The 20,249-nt window shown below is 43.9% G+C and overlaps 1 protein-coding gene across 2 annotated transcripts in view; it reads right to left on the reverse strand.

The window, feature by feature from the left end:
* The window catches only part of LOC120034142 (C-type mannose receptor 2-like), a 37,070-nt gene extending 20,329 nt beyond the window's left edge, over positions 1-16,741 (reverse strand). Inside the window, exons 1-9 of one of the 2 annotated variants that reach the window (XM_038980587.1) lie at positions 16,524-16,741; positions 10,131-10,565; positions 5,665-5,838; positions 5,347-5,511; positions 4,923-5,036; positions 3,481-3,624; positions 2,771-2,962; positions 1,774-1,928; positions 1,451-1,555 (exon numbers count right to left, since the gene is read on the reverse strand). In XM_038980587.1, the coding sequence (XP_038836515.1) occupies positions 1,451-1,555; positions 1,774-1,928; positions 2,771-2,962; positions 3,481-3,624; positions 4,923-5,036; positions 5,347-5,511; positions 5,665-5,838; positions 10,131-10,565; positions 16,524-16,641 (1,602 nt within the window). In that variant the 5' untranslated portion in view covers positions 16,642-16,741. Of the gene's footprint in view, positions 1-1,450; positions 1,556-1,773; positions 1,929-2,719; positions 2,963-3,480; positions 3,625-4,922; positions 5,037-5,346; positions 5,512-5,664; positions 5,839-10,130; positions 10,566-16,523 lie in introns of both variants that reach the window. The other variant, XM_038980586.1, reaches the window with a different exon arrangement.
* Positions 16,742-20,249: the final 3,508 nt, after the last annotated feature.

The raw sequence follows: 20,249 nt of genomic DNA on the forward strand, positions 1-20,249 counted from the left end.
GTGAGAGATGGAGAGAGGGGGGGGCGGGGTCACTTTGTGTGATTCAGTCCAACTTCAGGCGTTTGCACAACTGCACTTGGCAGGGAGGGAGAAACCTCAAATACTTCCAGCTGGCGAGCAGCACTCCTCTATACGAGAATCACACTGGAGAGGCAGATGCGTATGTTATCTATTTCTCTCTCTCTCTCTCCTGTCACATGACCCACAATGCAACACTGTCTGGGGATCTCGAGTGTTACAGTTCCCTGAGCCGATGAGCCAATGAGCTATGGATCACATAGACCCTATTGTTCCGACAGAACTGCAGAACCGCAGAACAATTAAGTCCGTAACTTGGTTGTCTCGCACCTTCTCTTCAGACGTTGAGTTAACTCAAAAAAGAAGCGAGCATTAACTCATACAAAATCGCACAACGCAGTCAACTCCACGGAGAAGTTGGCCAAGCAGGAGCCAAGCTTACAGCAGTAACTCATTTGCCACGAGGCATTAGCTGGGCTATCCATCATGTCTAGTGAGGGATGGAGGGAGCACATAAACACTAAATTACTGAAGCATCAGGATCAAACAGTAATACCTCTGCCTGAGTAAACGTTTTTACCCTTTAAACAGGAGGAGAGGGTTGAAATATAGCAGGAGAGGAGAGCACGCAACCACAAGGGAAACTAGTCAAAGATAAGAAGAGAATTACAGTCTGTGAAATTGCAGAGAGACAGACAGAGACAGAGAGAGAGAGAGCGAGAGAAAAAGAGAGATGGGTTCACCAGATGTGAGACCTGTGGATATGGTTCATTTATGTGTGGGTATTTTTGTGAATGTGAACACATTTGTGGGGTTGTCTGGGGGTAGGGTTTCTGGCTGATCTCCCTGGCCCTGAGGGAGTGATTCAGAGCAAACACAGACTGGGGCGGAGGGGAGGAGGCGTGTGGTCAGAGGGCAGAGGGGCGGAAGGTGGAGGGCAGAGGGGTGCACAGGGAGGGGGGAAGTGTGTGAGGGGGTGCACTCAAATATTTACAATCTGCATTCAGAGTGCCAGTGCTGACTGTCTGCATCTGGAGTTAGACCAGCGTGACGCTGCTAAAACTGCGAATAGAACGTTTCTAGACAGACAGAGAGGGGGACGGAGAGACGGAGATAAAGGGAAACAGATAAAGGATGGCAGGGAGCGACAGATTAGAGAGAATAAGAAAGATACAATAGATACAGGAGGGGAATAACAGATGGAATTGTTTGCCTTCAGCAAGCACACTAATGAGTGGGGGAGTGAGAGGAAGGAGTGAGAAAGAGAGAGAGAGAGAGAGAGAGAGAGAGAGAGAGAGAGAGAGAGAGAGGAGTTAGAGAGAAAGAAAGTAGAGAGAGAGGGGGGAGGGAGAAACAGAGGAGAGACAAAGAGAGAGGGAAAAAGAGAACGTAGAAAGAGTGAAATAAAGAAAGGGACTACGGTAAATCTTACTGGTTTGCACCCGTGGTTCTGTGCCTGTCCGTCAGTCTTCTGGGCTGCTTTCTTACAGATGGATGGCAAGGTCTGGTTACAGGGACTGTCATTCCAGCGGCCTTCCTGTACACACACACACACACACACACACACACACACACACACACACACACACACACACACACACACACACACACACACACACACACACAGAAAGAGAGAGGGCACAGCTGCAGAGTATAAACAATAGTTTTCTGTAAGGCTTGTTGGCAGTGAGAACACACTGCTGTGAGATGACGAAGGGTCCAGACTATAGGGGTCAAAGGCCAAGGGTCACTCACGGGTCCCCAGATGGTGACACAGTCCTCTGGGGTGTTTTGGAAGTTGTTGGGCTCAAAGGGATGCCAGTAAGTGAAGATGACGGGCGTGTGGTCTGTCCATTGGAAGTCCATCTGCATAGCCGTGTCATGGAGACCAATCCACAGCTCCTCCACATCTGACACACAGAGATATGACGATAACTATCACAGAGCAGGGAGGAGGAGACACTACAGCAATCACATTAGGAGAGAAACAAGATGGGAGAAGCAGTGAGTGGATTGGAGTATTAGACAATCTTCAACAAAAATGTTCCAAAAGGGTTCTTCGGCTGTCCCCATAGGAGAATCATTTTTGGTTCTAGGTACATCCCTTATGGGTTTCATGTAGAGCCCTGCGTGGAAAGGGTTCTGCTTTGAACCCAAAAGGGTTCTACTTGGAACTAAAAGGGTTCTTTCTACCTGGAACCAAAAAGGGTTCTTCAAAGGGTTCTCCAATGAGGGTAGCCGAAGAACCCGTTTAGGTTCTAGATAGCACCTTTTTTTCGAAGACTGTAGGTAGGGGGGAACTACAGCGAACCCCTGTCCTTATAGTGCGGTGGTGCAAAAAGTTGTAAATAACTTATTATATACAGTACCAGTCAAACGCTTGGACACACCTACTCATTCAAGGGTTTTTCTTTATTTCTACTTTGTAGAATAATAGTGAAGACATCAAAACTATGAAATAACACATATGGAATCATGTATTAACCAAAAACGTTCCAAACTTTTGACTGGTACTCAAATTTTTTATTTCATTTCATTTTTGTTGTTTCAGGTAAACAACCTAAACAAATTGTACATTGGTGCTATATATAAAAACAAAACAATAAACAAGATCAACTGTCTCCTATGAGAGAAACTGTTGACACCGAAGTTGAAGCTTCCTTTCGTGACATGTACATTGTTGTACTATCTGTGTAGCTACCTGTCTTCAGGTTGAGGTACCTTTCCATGACGTGCTGTATTATCTGTGTACCTCGCTTGATGTTGTTGATGATGAACTCTAGTTCAGGCAGGGTGTGGAGGCTGACCAGGTTGGCTTCCATTTTCTGACATGTTTTCTGAGCAGTGTCCCAGTCCACCTTCTCTGACGTCAGTCTGTAGCAGCCTGCCTGGAACGCCTGCCAGCCCACATCACACTCGTACTTCTCATCATCCGCCCACGAGTCTGCAGCCCACAGAGCAGAGACAGAGAGCAAACAGAAGGGAAATATACCCTATATGAACTATTTGTTAATACAGTAGCGAGCATATAACCAGATGGTAACACAAATCGATGATTTATTTTATGACTCTAACTGCTCACATACAGGGGATGTAACTATCCATGAAACAACAAGCTACAGATGTAGGATCTTAATTTGAGCCGGTTTGCTACAGCGGAAAAATAAGCCTGCAGCAACAGGAAATGTGAATTCTTATGTGGATTGTAACAAATGGACATTTTGTAGGGGTTGATACATTTAACGTAAGGGAAAATCAAGTCTGAATTTTGAAAGTGGAAATTACAAACATTAAAAGCCTTTCTAAAACTCAAATATACAAAAAAATTGCTTTTCCTGCTTTGCAGGAAAATTCTCAGCAACTGAAGAGTGATAAATTTAAGCTCCTACAGCTGTAAAAGCTTTAGCAGAGAGGATTTGATAAGGAGGTCTAGAGTCTCGACCGGTGACTAGGCAGACGTACCAGTGGTGAAGGGGTCCAGGGTGGCATTGGGTCTCTTCTTACAGACATAGGGAAGGGCTACAGAGCAGTCTCTGTTCTGCCAGCGGCCAGACGACTCTGTCCTGATCACCGCACAGTTCTCCTCCTCCACATGGCTCGGCTGGTCTGGGATTGAAATAGAATAAATATTGTGAGATAGAAAGAAGGGAACGCTTAGATGTTATCTGTGTAGTCTGTGGTGTTAGTGTTGTAAACAGATGGTTGGGTTGGGTTAAAAGGATGGTTGAGGATGGATGAGGTTGGGTTAAAAGGATGGTTGAGGATGGATGAGGTTGGGTTGGGTTAAAAAGATGGTTGAGGATGGTTGAAGTTGGGTTAAAAATATGGTTGAGGATGGTTGAGGTTGGGTTGGGTTAAGCAGATGGTTGAGGATGGTAGAGGTTGGGTTGGGTTAAAAAGATGGTTGAGGATGGTTGAGGTTGGGTTGGGTTAAGCAGATGGTTGAGGATGGTAGAGTTTGGGTTGGGTTAAAAAGATGGTTGAGGATGGTTGAGGTTTGGTTGAGTTATACAGATGGTTGAGGATGGTTGAGGTTGGGTTAAACTGATGGTTGAGGATGGTAGAGGTTGGGTTGGGTTAAAAAGATGGTTGAGGATGGTTGAGGTTGGGTTGGGTTAAGCAGATGGTTGAGGATGGTAGAGCTTGGGTTGGGTTAAAAAGATGGTTGAGGATGGTTGAGGTTGGGTTGAGTTAAACAGATGGTTGAGGATGGTTGAGGTTGGGTTGGGTTAAAAAGATGGTTGAGGATGGTTGAGGTTGGGTTGAGTTAAACAGATGGTTGAGGATGGTTGAGGTTGGGTTGGGTTAAAAAGATGGTTGAGGTTGGGTTGAGTTAAACAGATGGTTGAGGATGGTAGAGGTTGGGTTGAGTTAAAAAGATGGTTGAGGATGGTTGAGGTTGGGTTGGGTTAAAAAGATGGTTGAGGATGGTTGAGGTTGGGTTGGGTTAAAAAGATGGTTGAGGATGGTTGAGGTTGGGTTAAAAAGATGGTTGAGGATGGTTGAGGTTGGGTTAAGCAGATGGTTGAGGATGGTAGAGGTTGGGTTGGGTTAAAAAGATGGTTGAGGATGGTTGAGGTTGGGTTGAGTTAAACAGATGGTTGAGGATGGTTGAGGTTGGGTTAAGCAGATGGTTGAGGATGGTAGAGGTTGGGTTGGGTTAAAAAGATGGTTGAGGATGGTTGAGGTTGGGTTGAGTTAAACAGATGGTTGAGGATGGTTGAGGTTGGGTTAAACTGATGGTTGAGGATGGTTGAGGTTGTGTTTAGTTAAACTGATGGTTGAGGATGGTTGAGGTTGGGTTGGGTTAAACTGATGGTTGAGGATGGTTGAGGTTGGGTTGGGTTAAAAAGATGGTTGAGGATGGTTGAGATTGGGTTGGGTTAAAGGCAGTGTTCTCTCACCGTTCTCCCAGTTGAGGTATTTGAGCGGGGAGGAGTCAGCCCACTGCCAACCTCCGCTAATGTCCAGGTCATTCAGACCGATCCACAGAGCAGCACTGTAACCAGTCAGCAAACCTACAGCAGCAGGGAGAGACTTCTCTTAAAAACGTAAGATGACCTCATATAAACAGAGACAAGATCACACTCTACCTCTTTAAAACTATTAGAGAAGAGGTAAGTTGGGAAGAGATGGTAACACTTGATTTTAAGGTATGCTTTTAAATGGCTTATAAACGCTTAATACATAGTGGTTTACCAGTAATGTTTGATACCAGTTCATAACAGACCTATAAACACATTTCTATCAAACCGAGAATAAGGAAGAAAACCGCTCCCGTGTTCTAGCATAGAGTACTGCATTTTAGACTCTCCTCTGGTCTCTTACCGTTGATGTAGGTCTGCTCATGCAGCTTGGTGATACTGAGCAGGTCTGCCCCCTGCTGTTGGCAGCTGATGCGAGCCTCGCTCCATGACAAGGTGGCCTGGAAGTTGAACTGGTAGCAGCTGTCTGTCAAGGGGTCTGTGTCCCAGAACGTCTCACAGTCATTGCCTGGGAGGGGGCGAGAGAGCGAGGGAGAGGGGAGGGAAGGAAAAACAGAGATCATTGTAAGGGGAAAAATCCGAAAGAGACATAGAGTCTGTGGTGTGTGTGTGTGTGGGGGGGGGGGGGGGGCGGAGGTGGAGGAGGAAGACAGTGACTCACTCTTAACAGGACAGAAGCCCCAGCGTTCGTCCGTGCCATAGTCGAAGGTGGTGGCACACCACAGGTGACCGTCCTCTCTGCCAATACTGGTGCAGTTGTGGAACCACTGGCCATCGTACATGAAGGGCAGGTAGCAGGGCAGACCGTGAGAGTTCCCCTGGATAGTATAGATCTCTGCAAAGGCACACGATGGAAAGACTTCACGTCTCAGGATGCACTGAAGCGCCACTTTCTGTCCCATGTTGATTTGTGTGGATCGTTTTACTGAGTAAACAAATCTGTGTACTCAAAGACGTGCAATTAAACGTGATAAATAAATAGAAGATATATTACAGGAAATGAAGACACACGCCAAAGTGTGATTTTGGACCAAAAGGTATGGGAAAGCTCATCAGAGGTAAACAATAAGCCAAAATAGACCAGATAATGGAAAAATATTTAAACGATTTTCATCTAAAAAATAAATACATCAGGACAAAGCTTTATAAAAACTCAATATACTGTCTATGTATGCCAGAAAAAGTCATTTTTACTAGCAATTGACAAGGGTAGAAAGGACACTTTTTCCAAAAAACCTTCTCTAAAATAATAAAATAATGAGTTTAATTTATAAGCAGCTGTTATAGTTATTTTCCCAGTCTATTATGAGACTGCCATGTATAAACTAAACTCCATTATTCTTTGAGAGGTGAATGAACATTATTTTGAATGAAACCTGATCTCCACAGTTTGACAAAATGCCCAGGGGTTGCCACGGTAGCCTCTGCATTCCACTGGACGGCGGGGTATGAAGGAGAGGGCAGAAGGGGGAAAATGCAAATCAATTCTCCAAGACACGGTGGAGAAAGAGAGAGAGAGGGAAGAGAGCGAGCGAGGAAAGATAGATAGAGCGAGGAGAGAGAGAGAGACAGAGCGAGAGAGAGAAGAGCGAGGAAAGAGAGAGAGAGAAAGGGCGAGGGAGAAAGGGAGAAAGAGAGCGGTAGAGAGAGAGAGAGCTGTAAAAGAGAAAGACTAGAAGGGTGTTTGCGTGTTACCAAAACACACAGAGAACTAGCCAGGCCCATGGAAAGTAGGGCATATGTGTTAAAAAAGAGGGAAAGGCCTAGAAAGTTCCTTCCCTCCCTCCTTCATTTCCCTCTCTCCTCCACCAGTGGCTGGTTCGTGTCAAGCTGCTAGCCTGCTAGCTACACAGCAGGATGACTAATGTCCGTGGCATTCATTATTCAGCAGCCTGTTGACTTCACAAAAGCAAGTTGTGAGGAATGGCAGTTAAAAGTTACAAATGCCTTTTGCCTCACCAAAAAAAAGGAAAGAAAAGGAGAGGAAAGATAGAGGAGGAAAGTGAAGAAGGAGAGGAAAGATAGAGGAGGAAAGTAAAGAAGGAGAGGAAAGATAGAGGAGGAAAGTAAAGAAGGAGAGGAAAGATAGAGGAGGAAAGTAAAGAAGGAGAGGAAAGATAGAGGAGGAAAGGAAAGAAGGAGAGGAAAGATAGAGGAGGAAAGGAAAGAAGGAGAGGAAAGATAGAGGAGGAGAGGAAAGAAGGAGAGGAAAGATAGAGGAGGAGAGGAAAGAAGGAGAGGAAAGATAGAGGAGGAAAGTAAAGAAGGAGAGGAAAGATAGAGGAGGAAAGTAAAGAAGGAGAGGAAAGATAGAGGAGGAAAGTAAAGAAGGAGAGGAAAGATAGAGGAGGAAAGTAAAGAAGGAGAGGAAAGATAGAGGAGGAAAGTAAATAAGTCGTTTTCTGGACTTAGGTTGTAGGAGATCTGGTTTTAATTGCAGTCAGACAGGCTAGAGACAGTATTTCACAGACTAAGCCCGGCAGAATGGCTGTCAGTGCAACTTAAATTATGACATTTGATATCTGTATGAATAATAATAATAATAATAATAGTGGAAACAAGGCTTTGCTTCGACACCACACTGCTAACTCTTAAGCAGGGGCTTCAACTCCTAAGTCCTACATAAACACTAACATACCGTAGGCTAGAGCTGGGCGATATGGACAAAAATCCAGATCGTGATAAATTGCCTGAATTGATACGATGACGATAAATAGAAGGATAGTTAATAACATTAATGTGCAACAAGTTTTTTAAACATTTCATTTAAACTACTACTAGATTGATGGTTGTATCCATCAACTGTCCCATTAACAATCACCATATTAACACACTTATTTCATTTCAAACTTCACATTTCTCTAGTATAGGCTACGTATCGTAATGAACCATATCAGGAAAATGCCCGCGATAAATGATTGTTATCGTCGGTGTCGATAATTTCCGGTATAATGTCCCAGCTCTACCATAGTCTATGTGAGGGCATTCCACTGTTTACATCTTGAGTTTACGAACACAGAGAGAGAGGGCTTTCCTTAGCTGTCTAGCTGGCGGGCTGCCAGTCAGTCATACAGTCAACAGAGAGGCCCAGGGCAAAAAATTGCAGCATGCGTCTGAACAGATACAGCTGTACCCTCCTCAACAGTACAACACAGCTGACTAACCCTGCCTCAGCATTTAATTTACAAGCACTGTTGGGAGAAATAGAGACAAACCATATTCTGGCTTGTATTTTCTATTGCAAAATGGCTGACTCCCCCGTTCTACCAGATTCAAACTAACGTCTTGTTGCTCCATACCAAAACAAAATACTGTTATTTTACTTGTCAACCAACAAGTAACCACTACCATCACTTTACATAATTACAGTTGAAGTCAGAAGTTTACATACACTTAGGTTGGAGTCATTAAAACTCGTTTTTCAACCACTCCACAAATTTCTTGTTAACAAACTATAGTCTTGGCAAGTCAGTTAGGACATCTACTTTGTGCATGACACAAGTCATTTTTCAAAAAATTGTTTACAGATAGATTATTTCACTTATAATTCACTGTATCACAATTCCAGTGGGTCAGAAGTTTACATACACTAAGTTGACTGTGCCTTTAAACAGCTTGGAAAATTCCATAAAATGATGTCATGGCTTTAGAAGCTTCTGGTAGACTAATTGACGTCATTTGAGTCAATTGGAGGTCTACCTGTGCATGTATTTCAAGGCCTACCTTCAAACTCAGTAACTCTTTGATTGACATCATGGGAAAATCCAAAGAAATCAGCCAAGACCTCAGAAAATAAATTGTAGAGCTCCACAAGTCTGGTTCATCCTTGGGAGCAATTTCCAAATGCCTGAAGGTACCACGTTCATCTGTACAAACAATAGTACGCAAGTATAAACACCATGGGACCATGCAGCCGTCATACTGCTCAAGAAGGAGACGCGTTCTGTCTCCTAGAGATGAATGTACTTTGGTGCAAAAAGTGTCAATCAATCCCAGAACAGTAAAGGACCTTGTGAAGATGCTGGAGGAAACAGGTACAAAAGTATCTATATCCACAGTAAAACGAGTCCTATATCGAAATAACCTGAAAGGCTGCTCAGCAAGGAAGACGCCACTGCTCCAAAACCGCCATAAAAAAGCCAGACTATCGTTTGCAACTGCACATGGGGACAGAGATCGTACTTCTTTGAGAAATGTCCTCTGGTCTGATGAAACAAAAATAGAACTGTTTGGCCATAATGACCATCGTTATGTTTGGAGGAAAAGGGGGGATGCTTGCAAGCCGAAGAACACCATCCCAACCGTGAAGCACGGGTGTGGCAGCATCATGTTGTGGGGGTGCTTTGCTGCAGGAGGGTCTGGTGCACTTCACAAAATAGATGGCATCATGAGGGAGGAAAATTATGTGGTTATATTGAAGCAACATCTCAAGACATCAGACAGGAAGTTAAATCTTGGTTGCAAATGGGTCTTCCAAATGGACAATGACCCCAAGCATACTTCCAAAGTTGTGGGAAAATGGCTCAAGGACAACAAAGTCAAGGTATTGGAGTGGCCATCACAAAGCCCTGACCTCAATCCTATAGAAAATTTGTGGGCCGAACTGAAAAAGCGTGTGTGAGCAAGGATCCTACAAACCTGACTCAGTTACACCAGCTCCGTTAGGAGGAATAGGCCAAAATTCACCCAACTTATTGTGAGAAGCTTGTGGAAGGCTACCTGAAACGTTTGACCCAAATTAAACAATTTAAAGGAAATGCTACCAAATACTAATTGAGTGTATGTAAACTGCTGACCCACTGGGAATGTGATGAAAATAATAAAATCTGAAATAAATAATTCTCTCTACTATTATTCTGACATTTCACATTCTTAAAATAAAGTAGTGATCCTAACCTAAGACAGGGAATTTTTACTCGGATTAAATGTCAGGAATTGTGAAAAACTGAGTTGAAATGTATGTAAACTTCCGACTCCAACTGTACATGTCAGTCATTTCCTGGCCAGAATGACTTGCTCAACTTACACTTCAATTTATCAGACAAAGAGTGCCGAAATGGCCTCATCAACCTTTTGTAATCCACTAGAATGACTTTGTAAACCAGAAGCAGAAGCTCTTCTCCTTACCACGATAGGTCCTAGAACACAGGTCCTGATCGTCCCCAAAGAGCCTCCACTTGAGCCCCTCTCGTGGGGGCTTGACATCCCAGGCCACCACTGAGGAGTTAGCGGAGGGGTTAACAGGATGCGAGGGTGACGGCAGGTACAGGTTGAGGTTCTCCAACACATGGGCACAGTACCAGGTCCATCGGACCCCTGGAGGCTCTCTGTCACAGGGGTAGACGCCCAGCGGTGAGACGTCCTCCCTGGAGCTGTAGTTGCCTGTTGTCAGGCCCAGGCACAGAGAGGAGCCTAGGTTGAAGAGCCGGCCCCGGGTCACCCACTTCCACTTCTGGGCGCCATCCTCGCAGGACTCGGACAGGGACAGGGAGTGACCTTGCACCCCTAGACAGCCCTGAGCCCCCTCGTGGAAGAACACAAACACATCACCATTCACAGGCTCTGTGGAGAGAGATAGAGAAACCGAGAGAGAGAGACACACACATAGAGAGATACAAAGAGAGAGAGAGAGAGAGAGGACAGTCAATAACACTGTTCAGAAATTATTCCATCTTTAGCTGCTAATGTGGAGAGAGCCGGAACACGATCAATATCACTGTTAATGGATGTCCTGCTTTGTTAGAGCAAGCACATTTCAGCTGGTTGGGGTGCTGTCGAAAGGCTAGCTTTCTCACAATGATACCTAGCCCACTGTCATATCTCCTCTCACATCTATGACAAAACAGACAAAAAAGTTGGAGAAAGAAATCATTTAATTTGCGTATTTAAAAGACCATAGGAGGCTCACAAACCTGTATCAACTTAAGCAGACATTGACCCAGGTTATGTGTCTAGACACGTGTTAATTGGACGGGCCTGCTGCTTTGAAAATGGGGTTGCACGTGTTTGTTCACGCGTCTATTAACGTTGGTAATGTCTATGTGTTTGTTATTTCCTGTCAGATTCTGGGATATTTGCCCCCATTTCAGACGTGTGACCTGGAATGGCCTTTCTCCTCACGGGGAGTCTGTGGTCTGAATGTCATGTGAGGGAAGGTTGGCTGAAGAACGAAATGAGGACTGGTCTGGGGGTTTTGGGGGGACTGGTTTGGAACTTTATCAGGAGAAAATGTCTGGTTTCATATTTGAAGATGTTTCTGTTGTCAATATCGGATAAAATACATGTCATTACTTTACTTAATTATGGCAGTAATTTACCCAGACCGAGTGACCCTACAGTTAATCCTCAAAAAAAGTTACAATGAAATGTCATGAACTGTACCTTGGCTTCGTTCATCCTTATGTAGTAATGTATATGTCAATGTGCCATGCGCATTGGGTCTCTACTGTAAGCTCTGTGTAATACAAGAGTAAGTATACTGTACACACTGCAACCCTGTATGAACTGAAAAGAGGAGGAGGTAGAGAGAAAGTGAGATATTTAACTCTAAGCTAGCTAGGCGATACTGGCTGGACGCCAGCCTCTATGACTGGAATGTCGGGAAGAGAACCCAACAGCCTTCCCAAAAACCCAGTGTGGTTTTCTCTCATTCCCACTTCTTCTCCAATATTTTCTTTTTATTCTCCTGCAAAGGGGGGGTTATGGGGATTGGGAGGTTAAGGCCAGGTGAATCAAAAGTGTGCGCACTGGTGGAAGAGAGCGAGAGATGGAAAGGGAGAGAAAGAGAGGAAGAAAGAGAGGATGGGGAGTGCAGCTGTGATGTTAAGTGAACACAAAGAGCAAGGAGAAAAAAGGAATGACTCCAAAACAAACAGAAGGTCTCCTTCGTGAATCTGGGTCCAGAGAAGAGAAACAGAGAGAGAGACCGTCAGCATTCCTCCTTCACGGGGCCCTCCGAGGGGCCAGGATGTGAGGAAGGTGGGAAAGATCACTGGGTGTTGGGCTGAACATAGGGAAAGGGGGATACCTAGTCAGTCGCACAGCTGAAGGCATTCAACTGAAATGTGTCTTCCGCATTTAACCCAGCCCTTCTGAATCAGATGGCTCTGGTATGGGGATACTTCAGTCCACACACAGAATAGGTGTCCTGGCCTGTAGTACAAAAACATCCTCAAGTCATCTAATCAGTCCACTGTAGCTCTCTAACAGAATTAGCAACACGGCCCCTGCAGCACTACCAACACTAAAACGATGGAGAATCTCCATAAAAAGAGTCCCTCCAAAGTGGTTAGGAAGCAGACCTTCAATCAGTGTATAGCACTAGCTTTTCTCAGACTCACACAACCTCTGTTGCGAAGTTGTTGAGAAATAATAGTCAGCTTGTGGCCTTGGTCGGCTTCCAGATGCTGCGAACGCTGTAGTTACAAAACACAATGGCTGAGTGGTTCCACAGACCTGTGAGAGCCTCCACTGGCAGTGCTTTGTACAGTGTAATCAGACACAATTACCAGCTGGCGCTGACTGCTGCAGACGTGTCGTTGTAGCAACCTGTTGTTAGTCCTGTTTACTGTCCACTAATTGTGATGCAATAAAGAGTCAGAAGTCAAAATACCTTTTTTTTCACATGGTAATGGTGCACCTCTGGAAAAATCTTTACTCTGCACTCTTAGAAAAAAAGGGTTATTTTTTTTTTTTTTAACTAGGCACGTCAGTTAAGAACAAATTCTTATTTACAATGACGGCCTACACCGGTCAAACCCTAACGACGCTGGGCCAATTGCGCACCGCCATATGGGACTCCCTATCACAGCCGGTTGTGATACAGCCTGGAATCGAACCAGGGTCTGTAGTGACGCCTCTTGCACTGAGATGTAGTGCCACTCGGGAGCCCAGTTCTGCAGTTGTCGCCATTTGAAGAACCCTTTTTGGTTCCAGGTAGAACTATTTTGGGTTCCTCTGTGGAAAAGGTTCTACCTGGAACCAAAAGGAGTTCAAAGGGTTCTCCTATTGGGACAGCCGAAGAACCCTTTTTGGTTCTAGATAGCACCTTCGTCATTGAAGTAGAAGAATGAGGGGCAGATTCCAACAGACAAAAAGCAACTGAATGTCTTAACATTGACAAGTCTGCCTTTCCATGAGTTTATAATGTCAGACTCCTATTATTAACGTAACACAATCCATAACAGTCTGGAATAAAAAAACTTTCCATGGATTCATTTCTCTCCAGGGAACTCATTGTCTGTCATTTCCATTAAACGGCATGTGTTCAATAACCTTGCTACAGTTAGTCAAGCATTCTCTACAGTTCTCCAACAGCAGAGACAAACTGAGTCCTGTTAATGCCATACCGTATGGACCCTGTAGATCAGACAGTTCAGCAAAGTCACTCAGTCTGTGATGCCTCTCAATTCAATGATCTTTCTTAGCTTGTGGTCCATGCCAAAACTTTTAGCAGTGCTCCCAGCTACCTCGGTCTGAAAATCCAACCATTCTATTTGTTCTTTTAATTGGCTCTACTCTGTCATGACAGGCAATCCACCCCAGCTGTGAGCAGATTACAGGATCAACTTTGCCCCTCCTAAATTTGTCAAAACACTGTACAGAACAATGAATTCATTTTGGACATCTACAGCGCTGACTTAAGCCGGATGCTCGGAAGCAAGCAGCGGTGCTTCCAGTGGTGTGTGATTTCCTTGACACGGCTTACAATAACGATAGTTGTGGCCATGCTAACGCTTGGCTTAGCAACACTCACGGCGGTGTGGTAAGAGGAGTTTTTAAGAGACGTGCATTTTTATTAAAAGCCGCCTGATGTCATTTTGTCTTTTGTCATGATGAGAATAAGAGCCACCACAAAAGGAATGTTGGTTTTCTATTGCTACCAAGGCAGTAAAACGTAGACCTTGATTGTTAGACCTTGATTGGACTTGATGACTAATTTCCCACAGGCCACGACTAGTACCCAACAAGCTGGGTGCTGATGTTACTGATGTTGTGAAGTAGTAGCTCTTAACTTCTCAAAGTGTTCAAACCTGGGCCCTGCAGCTGTGTTTTGAAGTGCTGGTTCAACCTCAGACGGCTCTGCTAAGTAAAAGACAAACTTTGAATGTAATTCCAGAAGCGGATTTGAAAATGTTTGATGCGAATACAGTAAAGCACAGATCAACAGCTTCACTGAATCTTGGCGAAAGTTAAACCTTGGGGAAATACAACCAGAACAACACCCATCTAGCCTGATCCCTCCTCTCCCTCTCTCCCACTCCCTGCCCCGTCACCCTACTTAGACCCACGCCAGTTTCCTGCTGCAAAAGAGAGAGGCTTAAACCTGCAGCCAAGAACAACGGAACACAAGGAGCCAAGAGCAGAGAGGTTGATGTTCCCAGAACCACCTTCTTCTCCTCCAACTCTGGCTGGTGTGTTGATGAGGTCTCTCTGGGCGTGGGGGTGTGAGCAGGGCACTGGAGCTGGAGCACAGAGGTCCAGTGGAGGCTGAGGTACATGAAACAAAGGTGACTGACTTGATCCACACTGAGGTGAGACGTACTGTAGAGATGGAGGCACTGGGACTGGGAACCATATTGTGATAGAAATTTGAGATAACAAACATTTGACTCCCGTAGATTTTAAAGCAAAGTGGAGTAAAAGTGTGGCTGGATGTTAGTGGATAAGAACAACAATGATGATAGATTCTGGTATCAGGTTAAAGACCCCCAGGTCTAGATGAAGGTGTGGTGGTGGGACCAAAGGATTGTCCTTGAACCTTTTTCTTATTTTGACAGATGTTTGAGATGAAAGGGGACGCTTGTTTTCCGGGTAAGCTTTATAAAACAGAACATGTCCTTGTTCAGTAAAAACAGCAACCAACAAATTGACAGGAAATTCCAGCCTGTTAGTATGTTTGTTTCTGTTTATTTTATGACGGTCCAGGCCAGCCTCTGACACTGCTGAAGCTGTGGTAGGCCCCCACCCAGGAAACATCTCAGTGGGAGGGGAGGAGAAGCAGCAGTGAGTGGGTGGGATTTGTTAGGGGCTGATCAGCCCTTTAGTGGATTGTTGGGGGGGGGGGGGGGGGGGTTAGGGGCTGATCAGGCTGTTGGCTTCCTGCTTTCTGTTCAGCTTGAGTCCAAAGACACAGGGGTGGTACCTGAAATTCCTCCATGATCCTAAAGGTAAGACCGAGCCCCAGGAGATAGGGATTGTTCTGAGACCTGTACACTCAGGAAGACCTCAGTGTGTGAATAAGTGTCTAAAAGACAGAATAAATAGAAATGGTGGAAAACAAGAATGAAAGCATGTGAATGAGAGATCTGCCTTGCCTTTGCAGTTGGAAAACAAACCCAGTAACATCTGCACTGCAGGTGTAACAGTTAGACACAACAACATATCTGGACCTACATGACATTGTGTTGAGATGAGAGCTGACGCAACTGTGCTTTCAGAGATATCACACAGAAAACAAAAACAATGACTGTAATAATACAGTAATAACAGAACCTGGTGAATTACAGTATATGATTGTCTTATTTACTTCATCACCTTGAATCATCATGCTCAGCTTTGTTTACACCCCTCCCTTGTACTAACTGAACTAATTCTGACCCCATAACACACGGCGTAGACCTCCATATTAAAGAACTGAATACATCTTGTTGAAAGTTGAAATTCCTCTGGATTTGTGATACAGGGTTGGCCAAGTAAGTTTAAGTTCTGTTTCCACTTGGGAGGAATTGAAAATTTCAGTTTTTAGTTAGGCCCACCTCGAAAAGTTGTCTACACTGTCAGGTTGGTTACTGGGCCTACTTTGTCTTCATTTCAGAGAGACAGTGTGGTATTTCTCGAAATAACTGTTATAGCCTAGTGTTATCCGTCTTCATTAACATATTATACCTTTTTTTTACCTAGATTTAATCTCTACAAATCGACCCATAGCATGCCTAGGAGTGAGGCAGGTCAGTGTTCAAAAGCGAGAGGTCACTGTCGTGCCAAAAGGCCTACAAGGTAGTGAGAAAAACTCAAAAGGGGACCGAGAAGAGATAGACATAATTGTATAACAGGATGTAAAAGTTACATCTGCCTGCGGGGTGACAAATACATGCAACGCGTCAGTCCCATATCAGCTTACAGAGGAAGGACACGGAGGTGTAGGACACATATACCATTTTAAGTTTCCAAAGATGGCAAAGTATATTTGCACTTCACTTCAAGTTTCCAAACGAGAACCCCCCCCCCCCCCCCCCCCCCCCACACACACACACAGAGACACACACACACACTCACACACACATCTGGTTCCACTCAGAATTTGGACTTTCGTGGCATTCCAATGCATCAGTGAATTTCAGATAAAAAAAAGTACCAGTAAAATCCCACCAGGTCTCCTACCCCAAAACAAAAAAGCTAAATAAGCTTTAGGTGGATATTCAGACGTGCCATAACAAAGAGAGTCTGCGACTCTCGGTCTCCAGAGTTTTCCTTGAATGAAAAGCCGAGAAGCATTCGACAGCAACATATTGATCTTACCTGAAGCGCTGCTGTTTAGTTCCAGACTAAAGATGAATAAATATAAAGTGCATTTGTAAAAGTGAAGGCAATTTTTCCATGTTCTCCTCGAATCCTTGTTTCGGTCGCAGCGTGGCATGCCCGCTATTGCTCAGCAAATTGTAAATCGGAGCAAATCTTTTTGAAAGCTTTCCTTTCGGGACGGATGGGTAGAGTGGTGGTGAGTATGATGGGGTGCAGAAGAGAGGAGGAGTAGAGTGGGCTCTGTGTCTTTTTAGTGCGTCGTTAAAAGTGAAGTTAGCAGACGTGTTGCGTCAGCGTCACCATACTCTAGCCCGCCTCACATGCATACACAGTTGTGCACAAACTAGATACATTGTATTGCAAATATGCAACATTGTATCTCAGAATCGCAGACTTGCAACATTGTTACCTTGCATCTTCTTGAGATTTTCCCCGCTGTTACATTGTAACAACATCCCTGCTTGTGATACGCTACATGCTGCAAATATGTAGCCTAGCTAGCCTAGGCCTATTTGTTTCCTTCAAAATAAGGTATTGGCATTACAAATATAATTTAAAATAATTTTACACCTATATACACTCGATTTAGCTTATTTAAAACTACAGTAAAGATTGAAATCATAAATGTTTTATTTTACTAGATTCTGACTCAGAATCATTCCCCAAATCAGCAGTGGGGTGACAGTTATGCACACAGATCATCCACGTGAGATTGCAACAAGAAACACGTTTTACTTCCCATTCCAAAGCCAGAGACCCAAAGCCAACTCATAAATATGTGTAATAAATACTAAAGTGATGGCTTCTTGGCCTCCACTGTTGTGAAGAAAGTATTGTGGATGATTTAATTATCACAGTATTGCTGTCCCTTCCTCGTGAATCAATTAAGATGCCATGGTGCACATAGTTTCACATGGAATCGTCTTTATTCACCCCTGGAATGATTCCGTGTTGGGTATTGTTAGTGGTGGATGTGGGGGAGAGTGGAAACAATCCAATGTCAATCTGTTGGGAAATGCAAGAATGATGCATCAATCAGAACAATCTTACATTGGTGGATAATGTGTGTGTGTGTGTGTGTGTGTGTGTGTGTGTGTGTGTGTGTGTGTGTGTGTGTGTGTGTGTGTGTGTGTGTGTGTGTGTGTGTGTGTGTGTGTGTGTGTGCGTGCGTGCACAATCTGCACACGTAGCCTAACAGTTCAAAGCTGGTGTCACTGATGTGTTAGCTTCATCCTCTCTCTTGTGAACACAGCCGTTGTTGGACCATTAGCAGTATGCATGGCTCAGGGCCCTGGCTGTCTCCCTGTCCACTGATCATTATTGATCTGTGGCTTTGGCAGTGCACTGCACACAACCACACTCAGTTTAACACACATTTTAAACAACGTGCGAATGCACCATGCAAGGTAGTAGCCTACCCACAGAACTAGATTGAGCTTCTATCTCTATGGCCTACCCATACATTTTATACCAGTGTGGTTCAATGGTAGAGTGATCATCGCTCATGGCATCAATTCAGCACTGCGTGAGCCCAATCATTCATTCAATAATGTGACAGTTGTATTATAGATAATTACTTCAGGGTCTCTCAAACGTTTTTGGGGCCGGGGACCCCTTTTGTGATAGCAAATTCATCAGGGACCCCGTCATACTCAGAACACAACTGGAGTGGGATAAAAAATAGAATACAAGGAGTTCTACTTTGACTTTGGCAGTGCATGGCCGGACAAACCATTTTAAAGCTCCATCTCCTGGCATCGGAGAGAAGCAAATTTCCTGCAATTCTACATATTTTGTCATGGGGCAGAGATTTTTTGTTGTTTCAGCTTTAAAGCGTATATCCTGCAATTCTACACATTTTGTCATGAGGCAGAGAGAAAACGTTTCAGTTTTAAAGCTTAAAGTACAGTGCATTTACGTAAACTAAAATAGAATAAGGATGGAGTTGATAATTGGTGGAGTACTGTGGATACCAATATCCAGGCCCATGTTGCCCAGGGTTAATTATTAAGAACATCAATTGCAGATGAATCATATTACACTGTATTGTATTACACCATCAACTTATTCTACAGATCTCTTGGCCAAAATTCATTTAATCTGTTTTTTGTAATATTAATTTAAAAAAAATCGAATGTAAAAAAATATATACAGTGTATAGAAAGAGAGATGTTGAGATCTGACCGCGGACCAGGTGCAGTACCTCGGGGTCCGTGGACCCCACTTTGAGAACCCCTGGGGAGCATAGACGGGTTGGTTGTTTAGCAACAAAACACATAAGCAAAAATGGGGCAAAACAGACAGGGTTGGTTTAGATTGTTGACATGTAAACTATATTTTGTCTCAAAATGTTTATTGAAAACAAATACATTTGCACAAGGAGCACTTGTCTCTCAAATACATCAATACAGTTGTTGGTTAGCTAGCGAATTTGAGCCATATTAGCATAGACATGAGTCAAAACACCTCAACACAGTATCAACGAGATGAACCTAGCCACCTACGACTCCCCACATGGTTGTTTGCTATTTTAATCATACCACCACATGGCCTTCTTCCTCATCGATGTGCCCACATTCTCGTGACGTTGTCAGCCAACCCGTCTCTAGGTCATTCAGACTTTTCCATCAGGTTTGGTTTCCCTCACTTCGTTATATTAATTTAATATTTTTGTCATTTAGCAGACGCTCTTATCCAGAGCGATTTACAGGAGCAATTAGGATTAAGTGCCTTGCTCAAGGGCACGTCGACAGATCTCACCTACAGTTGAAGTCGGAAGTTTACATACACTTAGGTTGGAGTAATTAAAACTCGTTTTTCAACCACTCCACACATTTCTTGTTAACAAACTATAGTTTTGGCAAGTCGGTTAGGACATTTTTCCAACAATTGTTTACATACAGATTATTTCACTTATAATTCACTGTATCACAATTCCAGTGGGTCAGAAGTTTACATACACTAAGTTGACTGTGCCTTTAAACAACTGGGAAAATTCCAGAAAATGATGTCATGGCTTTAGAAGCTTCTGATAGGCTCATTTACATCATTTGAGTCAATTGGAGGTGTACCTGTGGATGTATTTCAAGGCCTACCTTCAAACTCAGTGCCTCTTTGCTTGACATTATGGGAAAATCAAAAGAAATCAGCCAAGACCTCAGAAAAAACATTGTAGACCTCCACAAGTCTGGTTCATCCTTGGGAGCAATTTCCAAATGTCTGAAGATACCACGTTCATCTGTACAAACAATAGTACGCAAGTATAAACACCATGGGACCAGGCAGCCGTCATACAGCTCAGGAAGGAGACGCCTTCTGTCTCCTAGAGATGAATGTACTTTGTTGCAAAAAGTGAAAATCAATCCCAGAACAGAAAATGGCATTTTGAAGATGCTGGAGGAAACAGGTACAAAAGTATCTATATCCACAGTAAAACGAGTTCTATATCGACATAACCTGAAAGGCCGCTCAGCAAAGAAGAAGCCACTGCTCCAAAACCGCCATAAAAAAGCCAGACTACGGCTTGCAACTGCATATGGGGACAACGATCGTACTTTTTGGAGAAATGTCCTCTGGTCTGATGAAACAAAAATAGAACTGTTTGGCCATAATGACCATCGTTATGTTTGGAGGAAAAAGGAAGAGGCTTGCAAGAACACAATCCCAACCGTGAAGCACGGGGGTGGCAGCATCAGATTGTGGGTGCACTTCACAAAATAGATG

Source organism: Salvelinus namaycush, chromosome 41 (assembly GCF_016432855.1).
Source record: "Salvelinus namaycush isolate Seneca chromosome 41, SaNama_1.0, whole genome shotgun sequence".
NCBI classification, from domain to species: Eukaryota; Metazoa; Chordata; class Actinopteri; order Salmoniformes; family Salmonidae; genus Salvelinus; species Salvelinus namaycush.